The sequence below is a fragment of the Notamacropus eugenii genome, chromosome 5, assembly GCF_028372415.1.
Source record: "Notamacropus eugenii isolate mMacEug1 chromosome 5, mMacEug1.pri_v2, whole genome shotgun sequence".
Lineage (NCBI taxonomy): Eukaryota > Metazoa > Chordata > Mammalia > Diprotodontia > Macropodidae > Notamacropus > Notamacropus eugenii.
Window position 1 is genome coordinate 81,474,996 of NC_092876.1, and position 25,970 is coordinate 81,500,965.

Genomic DNA, 25,970 nt, shown 5'->3' on the forward strand with positions numbered 1-25,970 from the left:
ATAGGCTTCATTGGCCTCCTATAGCTCACTTAGTCTGGCATTCAAGATTCCTCCACCATTTGATGGCACCCAACCCTTCCATGTTTATCTGCCACTACTCTCCAGCATGTACACTCCAACCAGACTGAATTATTGCACAGATCTCATACTTTCCCATCTCTGTACCTTTGCTTGCAACTTTCTCTAAATCTTCTCCCATCTCCTTCCCTCCTCCAACATTATCTCAACTTGTTGCCATCCTACTTCAAAGCCCAACTCAAATATAACTTCATTCCAGAAGCCTTCCCTCATTCCTTCAGTCAACAATTACCTTCCTTTTCAGTCATCACAGAGCACTTTGTACCTCTTTGGGCATATTTTGATTTGTATTAAATCACAGAGCTATCTGAGTATACATCATATCCTCCCATTCCTACTAGACTGTGAGCTCCATGAGGGCAAGAATTATGTTTTATTCATCTTTGTATCCCTTTCTCCACATCCAATACAGTGCATTGGATATTATAGTTGATTAATAAATTTTTGTTGAGTTGAATTGAGATCCCTCTCTCTAGCTTCCTCTAATTTCCAGAGACTCCATCCCAAGACTGGCTCTACAACTCCCTGTCTTGCCATTCATAGCTGTATCTACCCTTCCACACTGCAAATGGTTTCCTCTGCATTCCTGCTCCTGTCCTAGGTCTTGAGGGACCTTAGGCTTTGTTGTATGCAAGGCTTGGGTGGATTGAGGATTCAGTCTGTAGTTCTGTGGGCTTGAAGTTCTTGCAGACTACAAGGAAAGGGACCAACCCAGGGAAGGAGGGACAAGTTGAAGGAGGGTTGGAGAAGGAGACACAGAGATTCAAATTTTTTCTGACCCCTTTGGTCTGTGATAAGGACTCAAAAAAAGCTATGAAGATTTGGTAACCTCAGAAAGACTGAATGGCCATCTTTCCATATATCAACAAATGATCAATCATAGATTTAGAGATCAAATGTACTTTAGAGATCATATTCTCCAATATTCCTTATTTCAAAGATGGAAGGGAAGAGACTTGGTCAAGGTCACATATCTCTGTCAGTTTCTGTTAAACTAGAAAGTTTCCATCAATATACAGTGTCTGCTTTCCAAGAATCAACCTATCTCAGTGTGAAGGGACTTTCTCCTAAGGGCAGTTAGGATTGGCCACCATTTTTTGCCTCTATATTTATATATGCACACATGTATATGTATATATGCATATATATGTATATGTGTGTATATATGTATGTATGCAGGTATCTGTGAGCTTATATTAGTGGAAGGACTTTTCACAGTGATGATTCTTGGATATTAACAGATAATGAAAGAGACTACCACATCAGCTTTTCTGTCTGCCACATCTTATTTCTGATTTGGACTCTGGCTAAGGATCTGGTTCTGATTTTCTCTCTCCAGCCACAGCCCCTGGGTCTAGCCCCAGCCTCTAATTTCTAATGTTATGGGTTTTAAATAATGGACATTATTGAAGGGAAGCTATTTGATATCATTTATAAACATAATTAAATTCCTTCCCTACTCTCCAGGAGGAATCAGGCCATTAGAAGTCCTCTCTGAGGATCCAGACTATCTTCTCAAAGAGAGAAAACAAGGGACTTCCCCTCCCAACACTAGCCTACAAAAGACTTACAAGAGTGGCCACTCCAGGGGACCAGCCTTGGGACGGGACGACAGTTCTCAGACCTTCTTAATGCTACCTGGCCCTGAGCCCACTCAGATTCCCTAAACCTCATAAGAGAGCCCATGACCCATGTGGCAAGGAAATGTCTAACCCAGTTGTGCCATCAAAGGTTAAAGGAAATAAAGAAGTAACCTCTTGTGAGGCTCTAGGACAGGAAGAGGGAGTGGGATAGGGTGAAGAAGAAGGGTGTTTGCTTCTGAAAGATGTTTGTTTTCTAAACCTCCTAACCTGGAGTTCAGTAGTGGTCAGTGATGGTTGGTGATGGGGTAATGATGGATGGCAATGATCACTGATGCTGGCAGTGATGGTAGGCAATGCACAGTGATGAAGACCATGGGCAATGATACTGAATTATGATGGGTGATATAGTGATGGTGAATAATGGTCATTGATAGAGGGTGATGTGGTTAATGATGGCTAGCAATGACCACCAACAATTATAACAATGATGAGAAATTGTTAGTTGGTGATGATAGATAATGATCAATAATAGTGGGTGATGTTCAGTGATGACAAACAGAGGTTACAGGTGCAAGGATGGTGGGTAATAGTGGTTTTACCTTTCTTTTTATCTTTATCTCTTAGTGAAGTCCTTGGCACATAGTAAGTGCTTAATATATATTTGTTAATAGCCAACTGGAATTTATTCAGTGCTTTAAGATTTACAAAGTGCTTTGCAAATTTCATCTCATTTGATCTTCTTAACAACCCTCAGAGGTAGAAGCTATTATTATCCCAATTTTGCTAATAAGGAAACTGAAACAGCCAGAGGCTGAGTGACTTGCCCAGGGTCACACAATTAGTGTCTGAGGCTACATTTGAATTCAAGCTTCTTGAGTCTAGATCCAGTGTTTTATACAATGTGCTATCAAGCTGCTGAATGTTGACTGACAGACTGATAGTAATCACAGGTGATGGTTAGTGATGGTTAATGATGAATGACAGGCAGTGACAGTGAATGATGATTAGTGATAAAGCCACCCTCTTTCCTACGGTCTCAATAGTTTTGGGTTTTGCATGGTCTGTTCCTAGATTCTGGATCAACTCTCCTATATTTGGGAAATGAGGTAGATAAATCCTGATGGACACATGAGTGAATCTTAGGAAAAGTCTTGGCAGGGACTGTGTGTATTTTTGGAGCTTTAGAATCTTTAGAGCAAGGATTGTCTTGTGTTTGATATTGTGTCCCTAAATGTCTCTAGCACAGTGATCTACACATAAGTGCTTGTTAAATTGTTCTTGTTAAATTGAATTACTGAATTCATACTCAGATAGTTTGAATTATCATAAAATTGAAAAAGATCTCAGAGTTCATCTAAGTCTGGGGTTCTCAAAGTGTGGTCCCTAGATGCCTAAGGGGCTCTGAAACCCTTTCAGGGAATCTAGGAAGTCAGCATTTCCCCCCATAATAACACTAAGATGCTATTTACTTATTAAAACACTCCTCCCTTTCCTAACAATAAACATACATAAGAAACTGGAGTTTTTTCATATACTTCAACCAAAACAACATATCATAACAGATTGAATGCAAAAGCAGACTCCAGCTGCCTTCTATTAAATCAGACATTAAAGAAATTTGCAAAAATATGCAAAACAATATTTTCACTAATCTTTGTTTTAGATTAAGTATATTTTTCATAAAAAATATCTTGTTCATGTTAGCATGTAATGACATTTTTATTTTAAATGAATTGATAAATATTTTGAAATTTTGTCTGTTTTAATTTCTAATACAATATCAATAGTTATAACCGATATAAATAAAAGTTCCTTGAAATCCTCAATAATTTTTAGAGTATAAAGGGGTCCTGAGGCCAACAAATTTGAGAACTGATGATCTAGGCTAATCCCTCGCAAAATGCAGGAATTCCTTGTATTACAGGGGATCTTAATCTTTTTTTTGTGCTATAGACCTCTTTGGTCTCAGGATAATATTTTTAAATAAAAAATATATAGAATTACAAAGGAAATTAATTATGTTGAAATTCATCTAACAATTTATGAAAATGTCTCTGGTTAAGAACTCCTGTAAGTATATCCTTGACATATAGGTATTCCACCTTTGTTTGTATACATACAATGACAGGGATCTCACTGCCTATTATGGTACCCATTTTACTTTTGGACAGCTCTGATGATTCAGGTCAACAAATTAACAAGTATTTATTAAGCACCTGTTATGTGTCGGCCACTGTTCTAAGCTGTATTGATACAAAGAGAGGCAAAACAAACGAACCAAGAAACAAAAACAAAGACAATGTGCAAGCAACTAGGTATACACACATACACACATGTGTGATAAAATGTAGATAATCTCAGAGAAAAGACACTAACATTAAGGGAAATGGAGAAAAGCTTCTTGCAGCAAGTAGGATTTTAGTTGAATCTCGAAGGAAGTCATGGAAGTCACGAGTTGTAGGTGAAGGAGCTACATTCCAGGGCTAGGGGACAACCAGTGAAATGATGAGTCAGGAGATATAGTGTTTTGTTCAAGAAACAGCAAGGAGTCCAGTGACACTAGATCTTAGAGTATGTAAGAAGAGGGATAGAGGGAAGTAGGGTTTAAGAAGACTGGAAAGGTAGAAAGGGGCTAGATTTTTAAGGGGCTTTAAAATTCCCAAAGAGGATTTTCTATTTGATTCAGGAAGCATAGGGAGCCACTGAAGTGTATTTAATCAGAGAGTGACATGGTCAGACGTGTGCTTTAGGAAGATCAGTTTGATTACTGAAATGGACTGGAGTGAAGAGAGACTCCAGGCAGGGAAACCAATAAGAAACTTATTGCTTGATTTCTGGGAAGGCTGGGTTTTTTAAAACATTTTAATTAATTTATTTATTTTTAGTTTACAGCATTCAATTCCACAAGCTTTTGAATTCCAAATTTTCTCCCCCTCCCTTCCCTTCTCCTCAAGATGGCATGCAATCTGATACAGGCTCTGCATATACATTCACATTAAACATTTTTTCACATCAGTCATGTTGCAAAGAAGAATTAGAACCAGTGGAGTGAACTATGAGAAAGAAGAAACAAAACAAAAAAAGAGAGAGAGCAAATAGTATTCTTCAATCAGTATTCAGACTACATAATTCTTTCTCTGGATGTAGATAGCATTTTCCATCATGAGCCTTTTGGAGTTGTCTTAGAATCTTGTATTGCTGAGAAGAGCCAAGTCTATCAAAGTTAGTCATTGCACAATGTGGCAATAACTGTGTACAATGTTTTCCTGGTTCTGTTCCTCTCACTCAGCATCGGTTCATACAAGTTTTTCCAGATTTTTCTGAAGTTTACCTGTTCTTCATTTCTTATAGCACAATAGTATTTTATTTCATTCATATACCACAACTTGTTCAGCCATTTACCAGTTGATGGGCATCCCCTTGATTTCCAGTTCTTTGCCATCACAAAAAGAGCTGCTAGAAATATTTTTGTACATGTAGGTCCTTTTCCCATTTGTATGAACTCTTTGGGATACAGCCGTAGAAGTGGTATTGTTGGGTCAAAGGGTATGCACATTCTTATAGCTCTTAGGGAATATTTCCAAATTGCCCTCTAAAATGGTTGGATCAGTTCACAACTCCACCAAAAATGCATTAGTGTTCCAATTTTCCCACATCTTCTCCAGCATTTATACTTTTTCTGTTTTGTCATGTTAGCCAATCTGACAGATGTGATGTGGTACCTAAGAGTTGTTTTGATTTATGTTTCTCTAATCTGTAGTGATTTAGAGCATTTTTTCATATGACTATAAATAGCTTTCATTTCTTTCTCTGAAAACTGCCTGTTCATATCCTTTGACCATTGTTCAATTGGGGAATGAATTGGAAGTTTTTTAATGTTGAGCTGAAATTGACCTCCCTTTATCTTCCACCCTTGGCTAAAGTGGATTAATATAAGGGCAAAACGAACCCCAAATATCTATTGTATATTCCAAGTTGGACTGTAATTAAGAATTCCTTGTTATTGGAAGGGGATAAAGGAAGACTTCTGACTTTGCTACTCAGTCAGAAGACTCCAACTTTTCTTCATTTACCACAATCCATTGATTTTCTAGAATTTCTATCCTTTAGGGCCACACACAAAAAGGACTTGAACCCTGGACCTTTAAGATATAATCTATCCAGCCCCTTCCCAGCAGGTCATGGCCACTTGAGAGCTTTGGAAATATTGCCATAGGTGATGTTGGCCCATGACTCCAGAATTCAGCTCCCTTTCCCTACCTAAGTTCCACCACTGCCTATTTACCAAAGGAGGCAGGGCCAGTGTCCTGGTGTTGTGACTTTCAGCATGAGTGACATTGTACCATTTTCAAGGGTGTTACAGCCTTTATCTTGATCTTCCCCTTTCCCAGGTAGTACCTCTCAATGTCTGGTTTCACTTGCTGTTTGAAAGGGCCTTCATCCCTTTGTTTCTCCATACTTTTGTCTGAAGCTGTATGGAAGAACAAAGTCTCCATACTTCAGTTCTGAGTCTCTAAATGCCCCCAAATAGGGACAAGGAGTAGACAGAGGACAGAGCTGGAAGATATCCCGTGGTCTAAGATTGCTGTAGTATCTTTAGTCTCTACCTTCAGATCCAAACCTTGGGACATGAGGCCTGGAAATTAGGGGTTTACAAAAGGCACTTTAATGAAATAATAATCCCCATTAAGCAGTACTTTAAGCTTTACAAATTTCATTCCTCTCCAAAATCCTAAGAAGCAAGTAGTGCTCATGTTATTTATTATTCTCTTTTTCTTGGTAAGGAAAGTGACTCAGAAAGCTTAAATTACTTTCCTAGGATCACAGAAACAATAAATATTGAAGCCTAAGTCTTTTATCTCTAAGTTATACAAGGTCTTAGACGATACCTCCTTCCCAGAGCATATACACTTGCCTTCAGGCAAACAAGTCTTGTCCCATGATCAACTGTCCTGGGACAATATTCCTCAAACTTCTCTCTCATTTCCCTCCTTTTTAGTCCTAGGACCAATCTGTAATCACAAAGACACATGTGAAGTATCTCATTGCTAAATGAGAACCAACTTTCTAGGACTTGTCTACTAAGTCATAGATGGGTTTGGTGGAGGATTTGTATCTATAAAGCTCCTCACTGACAGATGAAGGAGAGAATTGTACCCATTAAGCCTCTCATTGCTACATAAGGGGTATATCCTAGAATTTATCCACTAAGTTTGGGATCTGTGGGTAGATTTCAGGGAGTTTATGAACTTGTATGGAAAAAAAAATCACATCTTTATTTTCACTAACTTTTGGTTTATTTTGTAATTTTATGTATTTTATGCATTTAAAAACATTATTCATTAACAGGCTTCACTAGACAGCCACAAAAGTGGCTTAAGCAACAAAAAAAGGCTTACGAATTCCTGTACTAAGTCATAGATCAGTGAGGTGAAGGGATTTTTGCCTACAAAGCCTCTGACTGCTAAATGAGAGAGGGAGTTAGGCTTGTAAAGCCTCTCATTGCTACTGTCAGTATATTTTGGAGATACCCTGTTTCCCAGAGCTGTGTGTGTGCATTCGTCCTTCACTGCCAAAGAAGACCATGCCATCAGAGAAATAATAACATGACTTGCCCTTGACTTTGTTTTGAGTGAGGGAGGGCTGTGCAGGTCACCAGCCTCACTTCTCTTCCAAAACTGTCTAAATCCAGTGACCAGATATTCATCAGGATGACTGGAGATGACCTAGGATGAGGCAATTGGGGTTAAGTGACTTGCCCAAGATCACACAGTTAGTGAGTGTCAAGTGTCTGAGGCAAGATTTGAGCTCAGGTCCTCCTGACTCCTGCCCTGGTGCTCTACCCACTGCACCACCTACCTTCCCCATCCCAGAGCTAAGCCCTAGCAAGCAGACTGTGTCCTGAGCTTGGCATAACAATAATCCTTTGTGATCAGGATGATATCACCCTCTGGCAAAGTATATTGCTTGGAAGAGCACCAGATAGTTACTGAGGGATTTAGCTCCCCCTGTTTCCCAGGACCATCCATCAAATATTCACAATCCCTGCTCCTTGTCACTGACAGGTACCCACTACTGTTCCTATCATAGAACTCTGATTTGGTGTCCCAGAGAGTGGGCATGACCCACAGGGCCCATGGGAACAGTAACTCAGAACCTAAAAATGATTATGTCATGGTCCAGCCTAGGATCTGTATAAGACCTGCCTTTAGTCCAGCATGTTAAGCTCTCCTTCTTAGGAGGGGGGCTTCCATATGCATATGTCATTTTTCTCATTGAAATTAATTAAACTTCTGTTTTGTGTCTTGACTTCCCCATCTCTGGCCTGCTCTATTTGTTTGGCTCCAGCCACTCATAGATTGGAAACTGGTTCTGGTTCAGTTAACATTATATGAGAGGCAGCTCTCATATATCTATTAGCCCCAATCTCTTAATTCATTAGGTCTTATCTGTTAGCTCCAATCTCTTAATTCATTGAATTATGTTAAAAATATTTATTATGAGTGGCTAAGGCACATCTCCCTGTCCTCATTAAACTCATAGTCAATTTTGAGGGATAAGGGGAAAAAAGTAGAAAATGATGATAATCAATATTGCACTATTAGTTTATTAAGAAATTATAAACATGCCATAGTAGCACAAGTGTTTGGACTTATCCAGGTATGGAGGACAGACAATGAAAATGTTCAGAGTCAGGAGATGGAATGTCTCATTCAAGAAAGAGTAAGAAGACTAGTGTCACTGGACTGCAGATTACTTGGAAGGAAGTAAGGTATAAGAAGTCTGGTAAAGTAGGAAGAGATTAGACTATGAAGGGCACTGAAAGTCTAACAAGATTTTATATTTGATCCTGGAGGTAAAAAAGAATAATAAACATAACTGGAATTTATTGAATGAGGGAGGAATTTATTGAATGAGGACATAGTCAGACTTTGCACTTTAGAAAGATTGACTTGACAGCTGAATGCAAAATATATTAGAGGGTGAAGAAACCTGAGACAGGAAGACTGACCAGTAAATTGCTGAAGTAGTACAGATCTGCAGTGATGAGAACTTGCACCAGCATGGTTGCTGTGTCAGAGAAGAAAAGGGGAGATATAATATATCTATATATGTGTGTGTATATGATACTATATTACATTATGATATATTACATATACAATATAGTATACATATAATATATACACACTTGTGTTATATATAATATGCTACATTACATTATGTATGTGTATGTAGGTAGGTATGTTTACATGTATGTATAACAAAGGTAGAAATGGCAGGATTTGACCATTGATTGGATGGGAGGGTGTGATGAGAGTGAAGAGTAGAGAGTACCAAGGTTGGGTGATGGGGAGAGTAATAGTATCCTCAGCAGTAATAGGGAAGTTAGAGTAGAAGGGGTTTTTTGGGGGGGGGGGGTGGGGAGAATAATGAGTTAAATTTTGGACATATTGAATTTAACACATCTACAGGAAATCCAATTAGAAATGCCTAAAAGTCAGCTGGAGATGCAAGACTGGATGACAGGAGAGAAGTCAAGATGATACAGGTAGATCTGAGAGTCATCTATATAGAGATGATGGTTGAAATCATAGCACCTGATGAGATCACCAAGTGAAATAGTGTAGAGGAAGAAGAGAAAAGGGGCCCAGGAAAGAGATCTAGGCGAGCAGGTCTCCTCATTCTCAGCCCTAGATTTTGCCCATTAAGGGCACACTGCATTTTCCAAGGTTGAGAATTGGCAGCCCATCACCTATTATTTTCTGTGCTCAGCCTTGAAAGTAGAGACTAGGAACTCCTTGGATAGATGAGTAACATCACACAAGTCATCCTGTCCAGTCCTCTGCCCTTGGGACAGGATGATCCCTTTCCTCACTCAGGTCAGCTAACCTGTCAGCCAAAGACTTCTGCTACTTAGTAACAAGTGCCAAGGAAAAGACAATCCTTAGTTGGCAGGGAAAAGTTCTTAGGGTCTGATCTCTCTTTCATTGCAGCAACAGGTTTCTTCCCTTGCTACCCCTCTCTCCGTTAAACTAGTAACACGTTTCTAGGACCACTAAGCTTTTCACACACATTATTACCTTATTTGATACTGTTAATAACTGCATGAGTTAACCAGTAAAAGTGTAACTACCCCCATTTTACAGATGAGGAAGCTGAGGATCATAGAGGGAGAGGGACTTGTTTAAGAGGAGCAATTAACAAGTGGCAGAGCTGAGACTTCAACTCATTCTTCCAGCATTCTTTCTACTGTGATGGAGATGTGTGGGGAAGAGCCTTTTTTGGGAGAGAGTTGGGGGGACATGGGAAGCCCTGGGAAGATCAGTTGTAGCTCTGAGAGGAAGATCAGAGAGCCCAGGTCTCTACCATCCTCCTGGCTCCCTAGGAATCTTGACAAGTCTTGTCATTTATGGCTTATAACAACCAGGCCATAGTGCGAGGAGGAGGGCCTTAAAGTACCTACATCTAAACAGGGAGACTTTAGGGAAGCTCCAAATGTCTTTCTGCCACAGCCATCCCCCAACCCAGAGCCCTGCCAGAGCCAGGCAAGAAAGCATGTCTTAGGGCCCATTTGGGTGGAGGTGGAGACGTAGAGAAGGAAAGGGACGGGGTCTACCTTTGAATTTTCCATCTCAAAGGAGAGCCTTCCTAACTCTCACCAGTCCCAGATTTGGGCCTACCCCTCTCCCACACTGGGTCCGCCTTTCCCCGCACCTCCTGCCCCTGACTGTCGCCTCTCTTCACAGCCTGCCCCCCTGGATTTTACAAGGTGTCCCCACGGAGGCCACTCTGCTCCCCGTGCCCCGAACATAGCAGCGCTCTGGCCAACGCCTCCACGCTCTGCGTCTGCCAGGACAGCTACTCCCGCTCCCCAGAGGACCCACCCTCAGCCTCCTGCACCCGTGAGTCCCCCGGGGCGGGGGTGGGCCCAGCAGTGCCCTCAGACCTGGTTAGGCAGCGCCAAACTCGGGTCCCTAGCTTCCAAGACTCATCTTCAAGCCCTGGCAGAGCGCCACTCCCCCCGCGCCCCGCCCCCAATGGCAGCCCCACCCCATCCTGCTAATCCGCTGCCCTGAGCGGCTTCACAGGCCCAATCCCGGTTCCCGTGGCTTCTTAATTCCAGTCTTCAAATTCTAGTCTTTCTAATGTATAAGTAGACAAAAGATGAGGAGGCGAATTCAAGACTTAAACCATATTCCCTGTAAATGTTAGCGGAAAAACCCTTTCCGCCCCCAACAGCCCGGGATAGCACTGCTTTTCTATCAGCGTGACTTCGGTCATGTCACTTCCCTTCCAGTTGTCAGTTTCTCTCATCTGTATAATGAGTTGTGACCTTGGAGCTCTCTGGCCTCTTCCAAATTTAAATCTCTGCTCCTTGTATGCCCTCACCAGTGACAGACCTTCCACTGTCAATCCCAGTGGTCTATTCCAGACTCTAGAGATTTATTCCTTTCCCCAAACCCCTCCCTGCTCAGTCCCAGGACCACATTCTGCGCTGCCCAGGCCAGGTCGGCCAACCAGACACGGTCTCATTGCCCCCGCTCCCCACCCCAGGTCCTCCGTCTGCCCCCCGTGATCTGGTCTACAGGCTGAGCCGCTCCACCCTGCTGCTGCGCTGGAGTCCCCCGGAGGACTCTGGCGGCCGATCCGACATCACTTACACGGTTCTGTGCCAGCGCTGCGGCGAGGATGGCCCGGGCGTGGGGCAGGGGCAGGGGTTTGGCCAGGGACACGGGGGCACCTGTGAGTCGTGTGGGCCCAGCGTGAGTTTCGTGCCACGTCAGACCGGACTGCGAGAGAGGACTGTCACCTTGCTCAACCTGCTCCCGCACTCCCACTACACCATCCGGGTGGCAGCGCTCAACGGCGTCTCCGGCCTGGGCGCTGTGGGGACCACTTATGCCCAGGTCATCGTGTCCACGGGTCTGGCGGGTAAGGCCCCAGGCTTGCCCCATCTGCTCCCCCAGGCCCATCCGAATCCCCTGGCTGCAGGCCCTAGAGTGTATTCGATTTCCCTTACCCTTTACTCCCCTTTGGGGGAGGGTAGGAGCGGGCTTTCCTCCTTGGAAAGGCAGGGACTCTGCCTGGGAGGTATGGGAAGGGAAATCCTTGTCTCCTCTGCTCAACTGCCTTCACTCCTCTACACCACCTCCCCACTTTTTGGTTCCCCTCCCCCACAGTTTGGTTGTTGTTCTTTCCAGGTGTTGCCCACACACATCTACAGATAGAAACTTGCATATAGCAGTAAAAAAGGACAAAAGCAAAACAGTTCCTACGCTTAAGGGGTTTATAACAGTGGGTGTACACACATTAGCACATACAAAATATGTACAACATGGCTACATGGTGAGTTGCTGGGAAGGACATTAGCAGGGTAGCGAAGTGGCTTCGGGAAAGTTTCATGTACAAGATGGAACATAAACTGAGTCTTGAAGGAAACTAGGGATTCTAAAAGGAGAAAGTACACTCAAAGCATGAGGCAGAACCAGTACAAAGTCACAGAGGTGGGAAATGGAGTGGCTTTAATGAGGAGCAGTGAAAAGTCCCCTTCACCTGAGCTATAGAGTGTATGAAGTGGAGTAAGGTGGAAAAAGACTGGAAAGGTATGCTACAGCCAGATTATGAAGGACTTTACATGCTAAAAGAGAGGAGTTTATTTTTGCTCCTAGAGGTAGTAGGGAGCCAATGGAGTTGATTGAGTAGGGGAGTGACCTGTTCAGACCTGTAATTTAAAAACTTGGTAAGATACCCCTCTACACATTCAGTCAGTATGTACTCTGATACTTGGTGACTTCTATGCAAAGGTGGAAACAGATATGGATAGTGAGAAATAGATCAGAAAGAAGCCAGGAGAAAGGACAGAGACTATACAGACGTCTATACCATTACTTCTTGAAGGCTTTTAAAAAAATGTGCAGAGAACAGCCCCCCTAAAAAAATCACAAAATGAGACTATCTTTTAACAGACAAGAAAAGACTGCTCATTGATGTGTCATTGTGGAATCAGATGTCTGTGTTCATTCAGACCATGAACTTGTAAAGATCAGAATTAGTAAAAAGAAAAACCTAGAAGAATAATAGTGATGTGAAAAAGATGGCGTTCAATCAAGACAATTCAATCCTGACCTATTTAAACAAGGAGCAAGTCACTTACCCTCTGTCAATCTTAGTTTACTCATCTGTAAAATGGGGACAAAAATAGTACCCACCTCATAGAATTGTTGTGAGGGTCCAATGAGATGGTGTATGTTAAGTGCTTTATACTATTATGAAAAATGGACAACAGACAGCAAAAAGGACATCAACGCTGATTATAATAATCACATATAGTTTAACTGAAGTAAATTAGTTGCCATAACAAGGAAACCGAAAGAGCCTAAATGCCCACCTCAGTCAGCAAATACTTGACTAAACTGCTTAAAGCAACTAGTTTAGAATATCAGCTCATTTGTGAAATGGTAAGAATGATGGATGATGCTAAGTAGTATTGCCTCATAAGAAGAGAAAAACAGTGGAGTACAGATCCAGATTAAAGAAAGATTGGCAAAAGAGGCAAAAATCATTCCAAGGGAGACATCACTCTCATGATGTGTCATTGGTCCTCTTTGAGAATAAGGGACCACCGCCAACAACAACGTCACGTTACAAGTAAAAAAGAGGTCAACAAACAGAAGAAGAATGGATAAGAGCTATAAAGGTTTCTTTTTCTATAACAAATTACTTTGGCTATAAAGAATGGTGGAAGACAGAACTCTTACCATGACATCTGGAATATTCTTATAGGGAAGGCAGAAATAGAACTTTAGAGATGGCAAAGAAGCTAGGTTGGAGCAAATGTCAATAGAGCAGATATGTGCTGGATGGAGGTGACAATTGTGAGGACACTGAAGTATCAGTTCATAATGTATCTAAAGAAGGGTTGATACCAAAGGGGTGGGGGTGGGGATTTCAGACCTTATTGATAATAAAAATGACTGGAGAATGTAGGAAATGAGATCACGCTATATTTATTTTTTGCTGATTATGGAAAACATTTGATTTGGTAAAGCAAAACACCACCTTAAGAGATCTCTTCTAGCAAGATGTCTTCCATCAAAATCATTCAAGACTCCATAGAAAATATAACAAGAGAAATAACCTTTTTCAAAGCCCCACTGGTGATAAACATCAGATGCAGCATGAAATAGGGAGATCATATGGTATTTGCCAAAGGTATTTACTACTATGATGAAGGAGATCTAGCTCAGAGTCCAAGACAAAAAAAGATTTCATACGAACATTGAGGTCTTCCAGATGCCCCTTTTTGTAGATGATATTGCGTTAGTGGTATCAAGTCCCAGAACTTCGAAGAGCTCCTTCAAAGCTATCCTCAGACACTCAGAAGAGATTGACCATCCATACAGGAGGACCAAGTGGATGAAGAGCCTATTGTCCCAGTTATGAATGCAGTTAGATGGATACTCTATAGAGCTTGCCAAACAATATATTTGTCTGGTACAGACAATACAAATGGTTAATTAGTATTAAATAGGAGGAGAGCAAGTTGGATTACTTCTAGAAGAGTGCAAAGTTCTTTTAATGACTCCAAGTTTTCCTGGAAACTAAGTCATGTCTTTTTTAACACCAGAATTCTACTGGTGTTTATTGAATAGCTGTGAGACATGCATCAAAATACTTTGGGGAAAACTGACAACAAAAGTATTACACAGCAGGCCAGAGAGAGGCACATGGTGTCTAATAAGCAGGCTCTAACTTATAACCAATGAGGAACTCTGAAGAAGGATAAGAGTAACAGATTTTATCAGGGAAAAGATAACCTGGCCATTTGGTAATAGCAAGGAATAACAGGGGAACAACCTGAGTGCTTTACTAATATCCTTGTAATGTTGAGAGAAATTAAGTAAGACCTTCAGCATCTTAGTGAATTTTGGGAAACAAAATTTTGAGGGTACAAAAATACCTCATAAAATCCTACTCTGGTGCCTCATTATGATATGGAAGTGACCTTGGATTCTTCAAGGCTATGCCAATAAATATTATAAGGGCTTCTAGGATGGCCCTAGAAACAGAATGATTCTATTTCCTGAGGACTATCCTATTTAACCATGAAGAGGAACTGGTGGTGAAACTTGTTTGACTATGACAACCCATGAAACAGAGAAAAATAAGAAATGGCCCTTGGTCTTGTTGCACCACCATCCCCTTCACCTTCTGCAATGATGGTGGCAAAGCTGTGGGAGAAAGGTCTAAGACTAACACAGGTTTGAGACTGTGGACAATCTAATTTGAGTGTTGACACAATAAATGTGAGATCCAGTGACCAAGGAATAGACATAGCATGAGAGGAGTTGAAGCATACCAACCTTGGCATTATTACTATAAATAAAATTAGACCAAAGAAGGTAAATGGAAGAATGGCTCACAAGTACCCCCTTGGAGAGGCAAAGAAAAGCGTTGATGGTGTGGTTTTATCATATATCCTAAAGTGATAAGAAATATTTCAAGGGACATATGGTCATTACATGTTTCAATATAAATGATAACTCTTTGGAAAAAATACCATGAAAATAACTGTAGCTTATGTATCATCAGTTATCGAGGATAAAGTAATAGAGAAATTCTGTGATGATCTTGATAAAATACTACAAATCAAATAGTTATATACCATAATTATATGTGTAGTATATAATTATGGCAAATTATTATATACTATGATACTCAACAACATGAGTGCAAAGGTGAGAACAGATAAGAAGTGGAAAGAATTATAGGGGAAAGCAGGATTTAGGAGAAAGAAATGAGAAATGCCAAAAACAAGTAGATTATACTGAATTCTCATGATTTTATGTCATGAGTATTTTTAAAAATAAAATAATTTGTAGGCATAAGGCATAGAGAATGCCAAAAAATTAAATTGACTGTATCTTAACAAATAGTATAAGACCTATTATGGATATGGGAGTTGTCCCTGAGTTCATTCTCTGTTCATTGTCAGACTATCAACTATTTAGAGATAAAATCAGAATTTATAGGAAACAAGAAGAAAGAATAATAATGAGAAGAGGATATGGCATAAAACTAAGAAGATTTAATGCTGAATTATTTAAACAAGTTATGGAAACTGAAAAGTGGGAAATGGACAACAGACATGACATCAACACCAATTATAATAGTACAGAAGCTAATGTAAATTAATTAAATTTTCCAGTGTAAATTAATTGCTGCAACATGGAGACCAAAAGAGCATGGCAAGTACCCCCAAAACATTTGACTTACTTGCCTGGTGGAGAACGAAAGTTGCCAAGGATAATACCAAGTTAAAATATAAGCTCATCTTTGAAATCTTACAAAGGAGGATGATAGATAATTATAAGAAATATCACCTTTTAAAGCAAAAGGAAGCAGTGGAAGGTAAAACCAATCTAAAGCAAGCTTAATGGATAAACAACAAAACAAAGTAATTTCAAGGACATTCAAGGATGAAAAAGAAAATTGACTGCAAACAAGGAAATGGAAAAATCATTACCACAAACTTTTCTCAGAGTAGTGGAGCCATTCATTTGTATCTTAACATCGTAGTCCCTGAAGTACTTGCAGAGGATGTCACTAAAGAGAACAAAGATCAGAAAAGTAAATGGATTGGATTAAGTATATATGAATAAGATCCATGTTAGAGGTGATAACAATTGTGAGGGGAATCTACAGAACCAATTTACAAGGTATCTAAATGCGGGAAAGATACCAAAGGCAGGGAAAAACTCTCAGATCTTATTGATTCCAAAATCAGATTACTGAGAAAATATGAACAATTATCCATCTATAATGCCTATGCTCTCTTCTATTAAAAAAAAACCTCTGTAAAAGTCATCTATGCACAAATTTAGAGCATCCTTGATGAGGGTATTAGAGAACAAGCTGCTTTTTTCAAATAATACTCAACATATATATTATATTCAACAATATTCAAAAATAATATTCAATATTGTTATCATCTCACAATTAAATGGAAGATGTAAAAAAATATGAGATCCCATTGTACTTAATTATTTGTTGACTACAAAAAAGAATTTGACTGGGTTGAACAAGACATTTCCTTATAGGTTCTTTTACAACAAGGTAGTGCAATGGATAGAATGCCAGGCTTGGCATCAAGAAGACTTGAGTTCAAATCTAGCCTTAGACAGTAGCTGTATGACCCTGGGCAAGTCACTTTGCCTTATTTGCCTCAGTTTTCTCATCTGTAAAATGAGTTGGAGAACGAAATGGGAAACCATTCCAGTATCTTTGTTAAGAAAACCCCAAATGGAGTCACAGTCAGACACAACTGAACAACAAAAAGTCTCCCATCCACATAATCAAGATCATTTAGTATTCCAAGATATCATAACCAATATAATCTTGTTCAAAGACTCTCTTAAAATAAATACCAAATGAGATATGTATGAGTGTCCCATAGGGTTGGCATTGATGTGCTATGGTCTGCATGGTCAGAGGAAACTCCTGAATCGATAAGATCATGGATCCAGTTGAGAATTTTAAATATGGGCAAGAATCACACAGGATAGTTCAGGAGTGGATGGGTTTTTGTTTGCATTATTCTAAATCAGTAAGATCATTGGTTTGTTTGAATCATTTAATACAATAATGCTTCCCAAAGATATTTTCCACTGTGATGAAGAATATGCAGCAGAGAGTCCAGGTCGAAGAGGAATTCCTGTGCATGATGAGGTCCTCCAGATACTCCTGTTTGCATATGACATTATGCTGATTGCATCAAATCCCAAGATATTGTAGGACTTCCTAGAAGAAATAAATAGTCATTCAAAGGAAATTTGGCCTGACTATCCATACAGAAAAGAATAAGTGGATAAAGAATGTGATTACCTCGATTTCAACATGTATCCTAATATAGAGCTTTTTCATATATATATGCATATCTATATACATCTATTTATCTATATCTATCTATCTGAGACAGACAGTAGAGATGAGCAGTAGACTGGGCCTAGAATTAGAAAAACAGAGGACAGAAGGGTGGATTGCTTTGGGGAAATCACAAAACACTATTCTGCACCCCCCCAAGCTTCCCATAATAGCAAAGGCACTTCTTTTCAATTTAAACATCATATCAGTGTCTCTATATAGCAGTAAAACCTGGAACACCATTGTTTCTGAAGACCTAAAGGTGAGCTTCCCACAGACAGCAAGACAAAGATGCATGATTGGTGTGAACATCTAGCCAGTGAGGAATTCTGTGGAATAACAGGAGTCAAGAATGTTCTCAGAAAAAAATGTGTAGCAAAGAGAGAATATGGGCCAATCACATGGTACAAGCAAAGGATAACAGATATTCCGAAAGTAACCTCAGGCACCAGAAGATGGTGAGGAAGACCTTCAACAAGTTGGTTGGACCCCCTGTGACGAACCTTTGAAAGGACGTGTATGAGTGTCTCATGCGAAAAGCATTGATAGGCTATGGTCTTCATGGTTGGTGTGGTTGGAGGAAACTTCCAAATTGATAAGATCATAGATCTAGTTGAGAATTTTAAATATGGGCAAGAGAGACACAAGATAGTCAAAAATGGCTGGATTTTTGTTTCCATCATTGGAAGGAACTTCAGAATCATTGAGATCACAGATCTATTTGAGTCTTTGAGAATACATCTTCTCATAGAAACTGATTTTACTGAGATCTGCAGATTCCAGACTTGCCATTAGCTATGTCTAGCCATCTACATGTTGATTTAATTAAGGATCCCACCAATTTCTATTTCTTTTTTTCTCCTAACCCTTCCTCCCCTGCCTAGTCTGGGCTAAAGGCTGAGCTCAACTATTCACTGAATGAGGCTAGGTCAGCTTAGGTCACATGTAGATGTAGGTATGGTAGGGTTGGAGGGGGAAGGGTTATTTAGGGACTGGACCTATTGCTCAGTCTTTTCAGATGAGGGCCCTTCAACTCTCCTCTCTTGTTTCTGCCTGGTTCTTCTAACTCTACCATTCTCCCACAAGCAGCTGCCAACATTCCAGTACCCCACATACAGCATATGCTCAGCTGCTAGCAGTTGTTCATGTATCCTCCACCTTCCCCAGGGATTCTCATACTCCATATCCCTCTTCATCTTCCAGTATCCAGTGGAGTTACTGAGATCCACCCAGACCGAGTGGAACCCAAGAGTGTCTCCCTCTCTTGGGAGGAGCCAGGGTTCCCAGGGACCTCAGGAGCCAACAACACTGAGTATGAAATTCAGTACTTTGAGAAGGTAAGTCCAGGGTCTCCCTGGTTGTCCCTGAGGTACTTTCTTTAGAATGAGTACAAGGTGAAGGGAGTGCCTTGGTTCTTTCTGTTTATAAGTTTAGGGCTCTGGTTTAGTCTGATTTCCTATGGCCAGCCTCCCACAGATGGGAGAAGCAGACACTGGAAACTATTATAGGAAAACTAGAAGATTAGATACTCCCTAAGGAAAGGGAGTATCTTTTCACTGTTGTATGTCCAGTACCTAGTACAGAGCCTTGTACATAATAGGTACCTAATAAATATTTGTTGAATTATGAGGAGAGGATTCAAGGTCATGTCATAGCTATTGAAGGAACTGTAAATAGTTAGCTTGGTGATGAGAAGACTTTCAGGATTGGGGGAATAAGAGAACTGGTTTCAAATATATCCAGGGCTTCCCTCCTTTTGGTGGAAAGGCAAGAGACTACTAGGGCAGAATGCTATATTCATTGTCATTGTATCTGGTTTTTTTCTTTCTAAATTACCTTTGTTGTTACAGAGTAGGGTTCAGTTCTGAGAAGTGGAGAGAGAAGGGAGCTGTTTCCAGAAATGACTGTGATATCAAATCAAAAGCGATTTTTAGACAGTCATATACATATAATCTGTAGGCCTAACATGGAAAGAAGAGATCAGATTTCTGCCAGGCCCCAGAAGAAATAGGAACAATGAAGGGAAGTTGAAAGAAAGGTAGATTTGAGTTCAGTAGAAGAAAAATCTTTTAAACAATCAGACCTGTCCAAAGAGAAATGGTCTGCCTTGGGAGGTGGTGAGCCATCATCCACTCCTTGAGGTCTTTAAGCAGAGGCTTGATGGCCTCTTGTTGGGGATGTTGAAGTGGGGTTCAGATAGAGACTAGGTAGACTCGAATTCAGTGGTGTTACAGCAATCACCTGGAATTATAGGGGTAAGTAACTGCCTTCCTTTTCCACTTTACCTGATTTGAAAATGCCTAATGGGCCATCTCTCATCAACTGGCTTCCCTAAGCAATTCTCTCTGGTCAGCTCCCTGTATCGTCTATCCCATAATCCCTCTAACACCCTATCTTTTCTCCCTCCCCCCCACCTCCTCCATGTCTTCCTCACTGACTCAGTTGCCCCAGGGCAAAAGTCTAAACCCTTCTCAGCTTTAACTTCAACAACAATGAGATTTATTAAGTACCTACTTCATGCAAGGTCCCAAAGAGGAGAGGGGAGAAAAACTGAGGGAGATGCTTCTGACTGTAGAACTTGAAGACATTTAGGATTTTGCAGATCCCAACCCTTTCAGGGAAGTCATAAGGTTACTTTGACCCAAGAAAAATCACTCCAGGTGACTGGCCTTTCATTCTAAGGCTCTGAATGGGGTATAAGGATCTCTCCCTATCCCTTGTATCAGTAGCAAGTGGAGAGAAAGAGAGGGGAAAGACTTGCCCTTGGATGCAGGGAATTAGTTGTGCATAAATGTATATGAGAGTAGAGAGGGAGGGTCCAGGCAGAGAAAATTGGTTTTTTGTCTCCAATCCTCAGTTGGGATGATAGATTTTTCTCAGCATCTCCTCAACTTGTTGTTGCTACCATACCCTGTGTAGGCCCAAAGTGGCTAGGCTTTCCCTCATTCTGTGGCCTCCCTGCCACCACTTTTGTTAATAAAATGTCTTCAGCTCCAAACCATCTCCTTCCTCCTTTTCTTTAGAAAAATTATTTTCATTAATGCCTTTATTTTTTACACATGTTCATTTTCAAATATATTCTCCCCCATCCCTATCAGTGATCCCTTTCTCCTTGTAACACAGATTTTGAAGTAAAGAAGAAAAAATATGTTCATCAAAACCCAATCAATGTATTGGCTACATCTGACAGTATATTCTAGGTTCCATCCTCATTATCCCCCAACTCTGTAAAGAAGTCTTTATCTCTTTCCAAGAAGATGATGACCTGCCATCTTATTGGGCAGTTGAGCAGGATCTCCTGGACATCAGGTTACTCTGCCTCTCTTCCTCCTTTACCCAGGGCCAGAGGGAACAGACCTATGCCACAGTCCGGACTGGAGCACCTGCTGTCACAGTGAATAACCTGAAGCCAGCGACGCTCTATGTTTTCCAAATCCGAGCAGCCTCACCTTCCCTCTCCCCAGAGGTTGGAAACTTCACTCCCAGCATAGAAGTAGAGACTCTAGTGGAGGGTAAGTATTGGGGGATTGGGGAGAAAAGAGGTGAAGAGTCCCCAAGGGAGAAAAGAGATGGAAAGAAGACTGGGAGGGAGGGGCAGGGCAGGACTGGGGTTCTTCTGAGGGACAAGAAACTCCAAGTGCTGAATATGGTCTGGCATCCTACCCTTGGATAATGACCTCATCCAACTCCCTACCCACTGCCCAATACCTTCTTTTCCACCAAAGCTGGCTCAGGGTCCAGGAAACAGAACCCTGCTGTGGTTGCTGTGATAATCGCTGTAGCTGCCCTCCTCATCCTTGGCTTCGGGCTCAGTTCTCTGGCTATTTGGAAGAGGTAAGTGGCCTAGACACCCTTCTAAAAACACAAGCTTCCTTCCAGCCTGATCCCTGGGATGGGAGGGTGTAGATACTCAAGTTCACTCCATTTACTCTACAACACATAAAGATGCACATGAGCAAGGATCTCTGCCTACCTAGAGACAGAGGTTGAGATGCAATCCTTAGCATAGTGGGGAGTCCAGAGATCTGGATTCTAGTTTCAGCTCTTCTCACTCCTGGGGCAAGTCCCTTCCTCTCTCTCTGATCCCCTGTTTTTTTATCTGTAAAATGAGGAGTGTGGGTTTCAGAGTCTCTCTCAGTTTTCACATTTTCTGATTCTTTGTATGGGCAGTACCAAAGATCCCTGCTGGCATTCAGTGTCTCTGCATGTACATTTACATATAACTCACCATACACAGTTAAGTATGATGTCCATGCTCACATGGATTTGCACACACAGACACACAGATCCAGGGATGTGAGAACAGATCCATGTGCTATCCATCCCTCCCCCCTTCCTCTCCTCCACTCCCTGAGAAGGATGGGATTTGGCTGCTTAAATCTCTAACAGCCTGCAGGCTTCAGCAGGAACAGGGAGGGTGGACCCAGCCTTCCTGAGCTTCTGCTCATAGTGATTAGGATTCGCTTCAGAGGGCCACAGGCCCCCAAGGGAAATGAGCTCCCGGTGCCTGGGCAAGCCTTGGAACTAATCCTGAAAATAAATGTGATGGGAGGCTCTCCAGGGCCAGAAACCCACAGTGGAAAGAGCCCCAGGCTGACAGGCAAGATAGCTCACTTTTCATTTTGGCTCTTTCTTTTGAGCTGGTCACTTCTCACAGTGAGAACTTGGAACTTGAATGGTCCCTCCCAGCTTTGCCATTCTGTGGTTCTGTGTGTAAGAGGCTGGGGGTACGGGGCAGAAGGAGGACATGGGAAGGCAGGGATCAAGACAAATGCTATGTCCTGCTGCAGTTTAAAGTAGAAAACAGTTAGAGATCTCGCCAAGAGAAGAGGAATTCTGAATTCATTCCTTGACTCCTGGTTTACAAAACTGTATTAGGGAGGGCATGACAATGAATGCAGTGGGAGGAAGGTGGAACTAACACAAGAAAGGAGAGAATGAGAGAAAGGTTTATAATCAAAACTGAGGTTATTGGGTGCTATTGCTTGGAGAGGGGGAGTATGGACAAGGGAAAAAATGACCTGGTCTCAGGGGTGGAAGCTCCATTTCTTTGAATAGATTCAGAAGATATTATCTATGAGAACCATGACTGATTCTGTTTTGGTTTTGTATGTATACCCATCGACCAGGACTAGTCTAGTGGTTGGCACCCCGTAGACACTTAAACCCTTGATGAATTGAGAAAAGGGGCTGTCCCAACAACCCTTGTGAGTTAGATTGACAGTCCAAAGCCCCAAGCTTCTGCTGAGCTTCTGGGGTTGGATGTGATGTTGTATCCCTGGTGGACAGTACCTCATTCCAGGCATGGAGTCTTACTCTTCTCTCTGAAGCTGTTTGGATTAGGAGGCTGCTAGAAAAGACAGCACTTCAAAGGAACCTGCCACAGCTTTTCCCACTCTGTGTGTGTGTGTGTGTGTGTGTGTGTGTGTGTGTGTGTGTATGTGTGTATACGCTGCTATGCATCTGTGCATACATGCATGTATGTAAGGGGAGGAAGGCCCAGGGGGAAAACAGCATTCTTCTCCTGGAGGCTGGGGGAGCCTGGGACAGCTGGAATGAACGTGCTCATACCTAGGGAAATCGCTGAAGCTGATAATTATGCCAATTTCAAAGCCACTAGGCCAGATTCTGAGCTTTCCCCACCCCAGGCCGACCATCGGAGCTGGGGTGGGGGTGGGGGTGGGGGACCGGAGTGGCTTGCTGAGGCTGCCTTAGTCAGACAGACACTGCAGCCTAACGGCCTATAATTGGGAATGTTCCGAAATCAGAGCAAGATTAAACAGCCCTGAATGGGGAGAGTGTCTCATAGCAAAGAATACTCAGGAAATCATTTGAAGTGCAAAATGAAGAGAAACACAAAGACATAGAAGAAGGACAACTGGTGTGGGGGTGGGGCCACATATAGACATCACCTGGAGCATTTTGGAGGCTGGACTGGGGGCTGGGTAAAGTGTTAAACAGATTAGATTCTTGATTATAAGGGGCTTTCAGATAGACCAATGTAGACAGGGGCAAAGATCTTCCAACTCAATTTGGAAAATATTTATTAAGCAGCTGCTAAGTTCGAGATAGGCTATTCCTTATTCCTTAAGCTCCCAATTCCATCTTCTCTTTCTCTCCAACTCAGGAGGTCTTCACTGGGGCACCTTCATATCCCTCCACCCCCAACTACCCCATCCTCTCATCTTTGCCCTCCTGTCTCAGAGAAAGAGGTGATATGTGCTTTTGATCCCATCCCCTCCTGCCTCCTCTAGGACCTTACTCCATCCATCAGTGAGTCAGTCAGAGAATCAGAAATCAGAACTGGAAGGGACCTTTTTGATCAACACTTCATTTTATATACAAGGGAAGTGACTTCTGCAGGGTCACATAGAGAGCAAGTAGCTGAGCTGGGACTCTATCTTTCTACTGTGCCATGGTGTCTCTCTATCCTTCCATCAGCCTCCTCTCCTCAGCAGACGCCTTCCCTTCTGCCTACAAATGTCCTTGGATCTCCTCCTCTGACCCTCTGCCTACAAATGTACTTAGGTCTCCCCCTCTGACCCTCTGCCTATAAATGTACTTGGGTCTATGCTTCTAAAATAGCTTATTCCTTTTCACCTCCTTGAGCTGCCATCTCTATCCCTTTGCCTCTAGACTCCAAGAATACATGTGCTATATCTGCTTCTACTTCCTCATCATTTGCTCTGTCCTCAGACCCCCAGAGTCTATCATCTGTCCACACCACTCCCCTGAAATGACTCTTAGAAGGTACAGTATCTTAGAACTGGGCATCTAGAGCAACTCTCATTTTATAGATGAGAAAACTGAGACTCAGAGAAGCCAAGAGACTTAGTCAATAAATATTTAGTAAGTGTCTACTAGGTACATGACACAAACACAAAGAGGCAAGAGATAGATCCTGCCCTCAAGGAGCTCACAGTCAAATGTGGGAAATAATGAACAAACATAGACAAACAAGCTACACCTAGGGTAAACAGGAAATTAGAGAGGGAAGGCACTAAAATTAGGAAGGTTTGGGAAAGGTTTCCTGTAGAAGATGAGATTTTGCGACTTGAAGAATTCCAGGGAAGCCAGTAGGTAGAGATGAGGAGGGAGAACATTTCAGGCATAGGGGAGAGCCAGTGAAAATGCCCAGAGATGGAGCAGCTAGGTGGCACAGAGGGTAGAACCCAACCCAGGAGTCAGGAGGACCTGAGTTCATACCTGGCCTCAGATACTTGACATCTACTAGCTGTGTGACCCTAGATGAGTCACTTAACCCCAATTGCCTCTGAAAGAATAAAAGGGAAAATGCCCAGAGCTGAGAGATGGAATATCTTGTTCATGGAAAAGAAAGGAGGCCAGTGTCACTAGGTCTAAGAGTACATGGCAAGAGGTGGTGTGTAAGAAGACAAAATGTAGGAGGGGGCTAGGTTATGAAGGGCTTTGAACTCTAAACAGTATTTTGTATTGGCTCCTCAAGATAATAGGAAGCCATTGGAGTTTATTAAGTAAGGTTTTTTGGGTGGGGGACAGTGACACAGGTGGAGCTACATTTTAGGAAAATGACTTTAAGCAGCTGAATGGAGGATGGATTGGAATGGAGAGAGACCTGAGGCAGGCAGACCCATCAGCTGCTAGTGCAATAGTCCAGGTGTGAGGTGATGAGGATCTGCACCAGAGAGGTAGCAGTCAGAGGAGAGAAGGGAACATATTTGAGAGATGTTGCAAAGGCAAAATAGATAGACCTTGGCAACAGCTTGGATATGAGTATGAGTGTGTGTGTGTGTGTGTGTGTGTGTGTGTGTGTGTGTGTGTGTGTGAAATAGTAGTCAAGGATGACTCTTAGGTTGTGAGCCTAAGGGACTGGGAGGATGGTGTTGCCCTCTACAGTAACAGGGAAGATAGGAGTGAGGGAAGACTTAGGGGAAAAGGTTTTGGACATATTGTGTTTAAAGTGTCTGCTACACATCCAGCTTGAGATGCCTAAAAGGCAATTGGAGATTTAAGATTGGAGGTCAGCACACAGGTGAGGTCAGTATAAATAGCTTTCAAAATTGTCAGCATAGAGATGGTAAATTAAATCCATGGAAGCCAATTAGATCAACAAGTGAAGAGGGAGAAGAGAAGAGAGCTCAGGACAAAACCCTATGGGACACCTATGGTTAGAGGATGAGATGTGGATGAGGACCCAGCAAAGGAGGCTGAGGACTGGTCAGATGGGTAGGAGTAGAACCAGGAGAAATGGTGTTCCAAAATCCTAGAGAGAAGAAAGTATCAAGGAGAGGAAAGTAATCAACTGTATTAAAGGCTGCAGAGAGGTCAAAGAGAATGAGGATAGAGACAAGGCATTGGATTTGTCAAGGAAGAGATCATGAGTATCTTTGGAGAGGAGTTTCGGTG

At 41.9% G+C, this 25,970-nt stretch overlaps 1 protein-coding gene across 3 annotated transcripts in view; it reads left to right on the top strand.

The window, feature by feature from the left end:
- EPHA10 (EPH receptor A10) overlaps positions 1-25,970 on the top strand; it is a 43,513-nt gene that overhangs the window by 6,161 nt on the left and 11,382 nt on the right. Inside the window, exons 4-10 of one of the 3 annotated variants that reach the window (XM_072609993.1) lie at positions 10,409-10,564; positions 11,217-11,585; positions 11,734-11,753; positions 14,066-14,074; positions 18,809-18,922; positions 20,926-21,097; positions 21,311-21,419. In XM_072609993.1, the coding sequence (XP_072466094.1) occupies positions 10,409-10,564; positions 11,217-11,585; positions 11,734-11,753; positions 14,066-14,074; positions 18,809-18,922; positions 20,926-21,097; positions 21,311-21,419 (949 nt within the window). Of the gene's footprint in view, positions 1-10,408; positions 10,565-11,216; positions 11,595-11,709; positions 11,754-14,065; positions 14,075-18,788; positions 18,923-20,925; positions 21,098-21,310; positions 21,420-25,970 lie in introns of all 3 variants that reach the window. The other 2 variants (XM_072609992.1, XM_072609990.1) reach the window with 2 other exon arrangements.